The sequence below is a fragment of the Oreochromis niloticus genome, linkage group LG7 (genome assembly GCF_001858045.2).
Source record: "Oreochromis niloticus isolate F11D_XX linkage group LG7, O_niloticus_UMD_NMBU, whole genome shotgun sequence".
In the NCBI taxonomy this organism is placed as follows: domain Eukaryota; kingdom Metazoa; phylum Chordata; class Actinopteri; order Cichliformes; family Cichlidae; genus Oreochromis; species Oreochromis niloticus.
In genome coordinates, this window is record NC_031972.2 from 61,999,460 (window position 1) to 62,006,664 (window position 7,205).

Sequence of the window (7,205 nt, forward strand, 5' to 3'; positions counted from 1 at the left end):
CCAATCATTAGCCTTCTAAGCAAAGCGACGGAGTGAGAAAGAGAAAACATATACAACGGAGGTTATTGCATCTCGCAGTGTTTATTTTCGTGAGTCTGTCGTCTTAAAAACGCTACTTAAAAGAGAATGCAGACATTTTTAGCTGGCATAGTCGAGCAAAGGTTTTCCGTTGATCTCTGTTCATAAAGCGACTCTCACCGGGACTGTTTACAAAGTCGTCTTCACCAGCTAAGCTAATCGCTGTGCACCAACACTCTGAGTAAGTCGGGCTGCTGTTCGCATAAGGTAACTTAACGTTAGCCCCTTTTTCTTTTTCTGTGTTTAGTCTGCTGTGATAAGTCGTGATTTTTTCTTCTAAAAAGTAATTCTGATTACGATAGAATTTTGTAAGGGAAATAACCGCTGAGGAAGCGGCACCTGGTTGTTTCCTCTGTTTCGCCGGTGTTATAGGTTAGCGTTTTATTTTTACCCCAGCTATTGGGGAACAACTGTTTTCTGTTCCGCAAAGAGGCTGCCGTGCTTTCTCAGTGCAGTTTGCCTTATCTCGAGACGTTTTCTGTCTTAAACCAGCTCCCACCTTCTCTACCTACATGGCAGCCCTGCTACAGCGACCCCACGCGGCTGTGCTCTGTTTGTCGATACTCTACTTGACCGGTGGCATGTCCATCCCGGACCCCAAGCAGAGAGAGGCTCTTATAAAGCAGGAGTCCTCCATGCAGACAGGTGGGCAGCAGGTGTTGACGGACGCTGAACAGCGTCTGAATGCTCGCCTGTTAAAAATGAAACAAGACGAGGTGGAAAGGGAGGAATTTCCTCCTGCTATGCACTTCTTCAAGGCCAGGGAACTCATCAGGAACAGTCCCATCTTCAAGCTGCTGCAGAAAATGCCTAAAGGTACACAGCTACTGACAGAAACATGGATAGAACCTAGTTTTGACACAATAATATTGTATTCCCAAAAGATACTGGAAAATAACAAAATTCTCATTTAGAAAATGTTGCCAAATATTTATGCAGAGTATCACAGTTTTTATTTCATTATAATTTTATTATTCACGATTTCAGGTGGAGCTCTACATCTCCATGACTTCTCCATGGTAGACGTAGAATGGCTGGTGAAGAACGCGACATATCGGCCACATTGCTATATTTGCTTTACTAGCCGGTCCGTCAGATTCATCTTCTCGTCTCAGCAACCGAAACCTCTGACAAATTGCTCTTCTTGGACCCTGCTGGAAAGCCTCAGGGCCAAGACCGTGAACACCACAGATCTTGACAACAGGTGATCTTGTCTGTGTTGCAAAAAATAATAATTTAGAAAAAGACAATAGACACAGAAACACTCTTACGTAACTTTTATGTAATCGTACCACCGAGTTCTTTAATCTTCTGTGAATTCTGTGAGGCTTCATATTGGTATATTTAGTTTTCTCTGCATTTCCATACATTTTCCTGTCAATGCTGAGACCATGTGTGAAAGCACCCCTGTAACACATGGCCTCAAGTGCACCTCTGATTTTTGACCTCTGGCCTCCTAAAATTAATAGGTAACAATAACAATTTGTCCTTCTTGTATTTGTATATTATTGGCACAACTAAGTGGCTTTAAATCTGTTAAATATTACATCCGGATATTATCAGTTAGCTGAAACTATTAGGAACAAGGTGAAGTCTCATTAAAGGGAATGAAGTCTTTTATCTTAATCATAAACAGCCCGGCTATTATGAAAGGTAGGACGGTTTAATTTGACACTTTAGTAATTGTTGTTTTTCAAAGAGTTAATAATAATCCTGCATAGTTTTAACTAGGGCTGCTCAATTAATTGAATTTTAATCTCGATTACGATCTGGGTTTTCAACGATCATTAAAAATGACTGAGCCGATTATTAGCACCTCCCTCGTGCTTTACTCTCGCGCTGCTCCGTGTGGCAAATCGAGCGCACCTCTCTGCGTTTCGAACACACGTCACAACAATTAAGAGGACCCGAGGGAAGCTCGGAAAGCTCGGAAAGCTAAGCAGAAGTTATTTGGAGAGGAGAGGATAATGGCTGCTGAAGAAAGAATGCCGTTGGTTGAAAAGAGAGGTAAAACGACTTCAGTGGTGTGAAACATGGGTTCGCGGAGTCAGACGTGGATCAAATATTGTGCAGTATTTTGAAGTTCACTAAACATAGATGATTACATTTTTCATTTATTTTTTATATTGCAAACATTTGCACTAATCAGTATTTGCACACTATTTTATATTATTTTTTGACAATCTTTAAAGCCATTATTGTTAAATAAATATCGTCAAATAATCGAGATCTCAATTTCAGTGAAAATAATCGTGATTATCATTTTTGCCATAATCGAGCAGCCCTAGTTTTAACTTCAACCTCAGGAAAATGTTAACAATATAATGTTTTGTGTATGTTTGATATATGGAGTATAAGCTCGTTGCTGGTCTTATCACAATCATATCTGCATACTTGGTCTTAGCATCATGGGCAATCTGACGCTCTTCACTGATAAGGATCCAGAGGCAGTGTACCCCACTCAGACTGTGGTGTGGAGTATATTTGAAGAGACCTTCCAGGCAGCGTATGGTCTGGTCACTTATGCTCCTGTGTTCAAAGACTATTTCTACCAGGGCCTCAGCCAGTTCTACATGGACAACGTTATGTATCTTGAACTTCGCGCTATACTTCCAGAGGTATTTTAATACTTACATTCTAGCTATACTCTATATGTACTGATTTTTCTGTGTGTCTGATGTACCCAATGGATTCTCACGTGTTAATTTGTTCTTCTTTGATATATTTAGATATATGATTTGGATGGCCGCACTTATGACAGAGCCTGGACTTTGAAGACCTGCCAGGACATCTCAAGGCAATTTGTAGCAAACCATCCTGACTTTGTTGGAGTGAGAATCATCTTTACTGCCAAAAGGTTGCTGCTCTGAGTGCTTTTAAAAATTAGTCTGTACTATTTATTCTTAATTCCACACTGCTTCTGACAGATAAAATGTGGATTTAGTTGCTGATCAATTCTATCTATAATAATTAGAGGTATTTGTAACTATTGGAGCTATTTTGTTATATTTTGTAACTTATTTAATTTAGTTACTGTTCTTACCATCTTGGAGCAACTGGAATTAATAAAGTATTCTGTTCCTGTGTATTTCAGGACAATAAACACTAACACAATGCTTAAAGTTGTGGAGGAGGCTATGAAGCTTTACAGAGACTTTCCTGATATCATGGCTGGTTTTGATCTGGTAAGAGACACTTTTACAGTTTGAAATCTTGAAAACAAAACATGCTGGAAGATCCCAAATGGACTGAAAAGGTATCATGGCTTCTATATTTGTTGAAAACAAGTACGCACAAAAACTTGTGTTTGCGTTACAGGTGGGTTGGGAGGATGGAGGGCGACCTCTGTGGTATTATAGAGATGCCTTGTCGCTCCCTGTGGCGAGAGGGGTCCCACTTCCTTTCTTTTTCCATGCTGGAGAGACAAGTGAGAATTGATCATGATTCCAGTGTACCAGTATAACAATCATAAGTTTGTTTTTTAACCCCCATATATAAAATTGCACAAATGTGAAGTTTACTATATGTTTAATCCAGGGAGTGCAAAAAAGCATTTGGAAGTCATATTCATTTTGTTTGTCTTTACTGTGTGCAGATTCTCAGGGTACAGAAATAGATCAGAACATACTGGATGCTCTTCTCTTTAATACGTCACGCATTGGACATGGATTTGCACTAACACGCCATCCAGTCGCCAAAGAGTGGTCTAGAAAATATGGGGTTGCTGTGGAGGTGTGCCCCATCTCCAACCAGGTACACTGCTATCTGCCACTATACTGTACACGGATGGTAATATTTTCCTGTTTGTAGTGTGAGTGGGCTAAAACCCTTTGTCTCATCTTCTCCTTCCACATACCCTTACCCAGGTGTTGAAGTTGGTCAAAGACTTGCGAAACCATCCAGCTGCTGCACTGATGTCTGAAAACCACCCGGTTGTCATCAGCTCTGATGACCCCGCCATATTTGGTGCGTTTGGCCTCTCTTATGACTTCTATGAAGCGTTCGTTGGTTTTGGGGGCATGCGATCCCATGTAGGCTCCCTTAAACAGCTGGCCATAAACTCTATCAGGTGAGGTTCTGCTAAGATGTTACTTGTAGTTGCACTGTGTGTGCTAGCATGCTTTAAGGTGACTGATGTTCCCGTGTCTGTGTTTCAGGTATAGTTCTTTGACTCCTGAGCAAAAGGAGAAAGCACTGTCTCTGTGGCAGAGAAGATGGGATAAGTTTGTCTCTGAAAATGCCTTTTAGTAGGAAACGTGTATTTGAAAATGACAAACAATGATACAAGCAGTCCTTTCTGCTGTGAAAGGGGCCTTTTGTAGGACAGTCGAAGCTGAATCATGAGTGTAAATGTCAAAGACTGCTGAAATAGCCACTGAGCAGGTTTGTGGTAGGCACAAATATAGTGTTGTTTCCCACAATGTTTTGTAATGAATGAAATAATTATGTGTCATAACATGTCGCCTACTGTGGAAAAAAAAAAGCCTTAAAAAAGGTAAAACAGACTCACAATGCCATGTTAAATACAGTAACAGTGTCACACAGCTTTAAGTGATTGAGATGCTAACTGCTGTTTTATTTCTCTCTGTAGTTCTCTCACATGTTGCATATATTAGCATTAACATAAAAAGGTGGCAACATTAGCCAAAGCACATCAAACCAGGCATATGTATCAGATATATAAAATATATATCTGATATATATATCACACAAAATATATTTTGTGTGTGTGTTTTAAATCATATGACCGATGGAACATTTTTCTTTAAAGAAAGCATTTTTTTTTAAACATCTGTAAGATTTTTTACTTGAATATAATTTTAACACTTATGCCTTCAACTGACTAGTAATTAATATTTGCTTATGGAGGCAAAACTGCGAAAGACTTGAAACACAAAAACTAATCATCTTTCAGAGGCTACTTTTTAAAGCAGTATCTGAAATTTAATCAACATTTTTCAAATCATGCAAACATGAATGTTCTGAACTACATTTCACATAAAAGCAGCTGTTTATTCACTGTGATATTCCGTTTATTCATTGTTCTTTTTATGCAACACCATCACTGGTATCAGAGCAGTGCATCACCCCTCATCTGCTGCAGGTGTTGAACTTGGAGAAGAAGCTGTCATCAATACGTCCTCTTTTAATGTCTGGTTTCCTTAAAAATGAAACATTGTTAAAAACAGTGAGACAATGTACACTGTGTTAAATTTAATAAAAACAATTTTGCTCAAACGTTACTGTTGTTTGTGTGTTTCGGCCAGCTGGGCGTTGGCGCTGTCCAGGTCTCGCCTCAGCTGCCTGTTCATTCGTGCCTGCTGCCTCTCAATAAGCAGAGTGGTACGAGCTGAGTTCAGGCGCACGCGATCGTGCCACTCTTCTTCTTGTTTCTTCTCCAGTTCTTTTCTCTTTACGTGCACAGACAACACACACATTAGGAGATAAAATGCTTTATATGGGCTACCTTTGAAATGATCCATACTGTTTGAGTGCAGATATAATTTTTTTTTTTTTACCCTCTTCTCCTCTATTTGATATTTCTGGATTTGAATGATCTGCTGCAGGCTCTCAGGAGGTGTCCTCCTGTCACTGCTGGGACTCAGGCCGGGCACGGCCTCCGTACTCGGGGTACCTTGAAACTGGCTTTGCCTACTATTGATTTGCTTGTCTTGACGCCGCTTTTCTTCAGCCTTTTCCCATGGAGACACATGAGTAATAAGGTGGAAATAAAAAATGTTTATTGAAGCCTATAGCAGCGTTTAATGCAGTTAAATTCCTCTCACTCACCATAGACCGATTGAAGTCTTTAGTGGCGATGGCAGCTGCCTTTCTCCTTTCTATCTCAAGGCTCTGAAGTTGCACAACTCTGTTGTCCATTTCTACTCTGCTTTGGTCATAACGCTGCTCTAAAAATTTCAGTAGAAAATATGACGGGAGCTTGCCTTTTGTGTTTGAACTGAGCATGTGTATTAAGCATGGTCTTAAGGCAAAACCCACCTTCCAGCTGTTGTCGATGCCTTTCCACCGCCTGCTCAGTCTGCTGCTGGGTGAGCCACTCTCTGAGCTGTTCCCTCTGGTTCTGCAGCCTGACCTTACTTTCTGGGTCTTCACCCACCAGGCCAGGAGGCATCATCTGTGCATCATTCTGCTCTATTTTTTTAACACGGCCGGGATCATTCAGATCATACTCCTGTCGATCTTCAGGCTGCTGGTACTTCTGCCTGTAGGCAACAATGGCTTTTTCCAGTGCACGCTTCTCCTTCATTTGGCGGCTGTCGAGAATGCAAGCTACTTTGCCATAATGGAGCATATCAGCATCTGCATGACGATCACATGCCACACACATATACCACAGTTCACTTTAATAAAGGATTGTATGACACACATCAGGAAACAAATTTGAAGTAACTCACCATAGGCGTTTTGTTCCTTTTTTGCAGCTTCTACTTGTTCCCTTTTCTCTTTCACCTGCTCATCTAGGGCTTCCTTGTCAACCTGTAGAACAGTCATTTAGAGACAAACTCAATGCGTTAACCTCCTCTGCCACAGACTTTCCACTTCTGTTTAATTCAGACCCACACGTACCCCAATCGTCCTCAGTTTCTCATTAAAAATTCTTTCTTTTCTTTCAGTCTCTATGTTGTGACGCTTCTCCAGACTTGCTCTGGCGAGGCGCATTGAAAGTAGTTCAGTTTTACGCATTTTGGCTCACAGCGGTGGCTACCATTTAGTTGAGGATTTGCTCCCGTCTGAAACTTGGAGTTCAAACACACTGGTTGCTAAGACACCAGAGTGTTCGCGAGCCCTCGTACGACGTCGGCTTTTTCCGGAGCATTCACCCCAGACGCCTCGGATCGAAACATTTCAGCCAATGAAAGCACACCAGTCGCAACGCGGATGGTGTCGAGAGTCCACCTACTGATAGGCATTAAATCTTGGACCTGTATTAAAAATGGCAGAACAATAACTAACACTGGCCTGGGTTATTAAAAAAAACAAACTATCTTTTTTTATTTTAAAACAACAACAACACTGATTTCAGATTTGCAATCCAACTCATATTTGCTCGTCATGTTTTTGAGATCCACATCACCAAACCATCCAACCGATCCCTTTTCTGCTGC

At 40.9% G+C, this 7,205-nt stretch overlaps 2 protein-coding genes across 5 annotated transcripts; one reads left to right on the plus strand and one right to left on the minus strand.

Moving 5' to 3' along the window:
* Window positions 1-5,316, plus strand: ada2a (adenosine deaminase 2a). 4 transcript variants are annotated; one of them, XM_005471124.4, is made up of 10 exons: window positions 1-285; window positions 571-894; window positions 1,066-1,282; window positions 2,483-2,696; window positions 2,808-2,935; window positions 3,173-3,263; window positions 3,397-3,505; window positions 3,674-3,831; window positions 3,945-4,147; window positions 4,236-5,316. In XM_005471124.4, exons 2-10 carry the CDS (start codon window positions 591-593, stop codon window positions 4,324-4,326), a joined length of 1,515 nt encoding a protein of 504 aa, XP_005471181.1. In that variant the 5' UTR covers window positions 1-285; window positions 571-590; the 3' UTR covers window positions 4,327-5,316. The 4 variants fall into 4 exon arrangements, with proteins under 4 accessions (XP_005471181.1, XP_003447157.2, XP_005471182.1 ...); XM_003447109.5 differs by having other exon boundaries at window positions 598-894; XM_005471125.4 differs by having other exon boundaries at window positions 1-259.
* ribc2 (RIB43A domain with coiled-coils 2) lies at window positions 4,986-6,884 on the minus strand. The gene is made up of 7 exons (XM_005471123.4): window positions 6,667-6,884; window positions 6,495-6,576; window positions 6,079-6,399; window positions 5,869-5,987; window positions 5,598-5,771; window positions 5,323-5,489; window positions 4,986-5,239 (listed from the first exon to the last, which is right to left on the minus strand). Exons 1-7 carry the CDS (start codon window positions 6,781-6,783, stop codon window positions 5,170-5,172), a joined length of 1,050 nt encoding a protein of 349 aa, XP_005471180.1. The 5' UTR covers window positions 6,784-6,884; the 3' UTR covers window positions 4,986-5,169.
* Window positions 6,885-7,205: the final 321 nt, after the last annotated feature.

Excerpts from the sequence above, each read along its gene's own strand:
- ribc2 (XM_005471123.4), bottom strand. The coding sequence starts at position 6,783 with ATGCGTAAAACTGAACTACTTTCAATGCGCCTCGCCAGAGCAAGTCTG. Across the intron at positions 6,400-6,494 it reads AAAGGAACAAAACGCCTATG|ATGCTGATATGCTCCATTAT; the intron begins GTGAGTTACTTC and ends ATCGTCATGCAG. Across the intron at positions 5,240-5,322 it reads GCCGAAACACACAAACAACA|GAAACCAGACATTAAAAGAG; the intron begins GTAACGTTTGAG and ends TTCATTTTTAAG.
- ada2a (XM_005471124.4), top strand. The coding sequence starts at position 591 with ATGGCAGCCCTGCTACAGCGACCCCACGCGGCTGTGCTCTGTTTGTCG. Across the intron at positions 895-1,065 it reads GCTGCAGAAAATGCCTAAAG|GTGGAGCTCTACATCTCCAT; the intron begins GTACACAGCTAC and ends TCACGATTTCAG. Across the intron at positions 2,936-3,172 it reads ATCATCTTTACTGCCAAAAG|GACAATAAACACTAACACAA; the intron begins GTTGCTGCTCTG and ends TGTGTATTTCAG.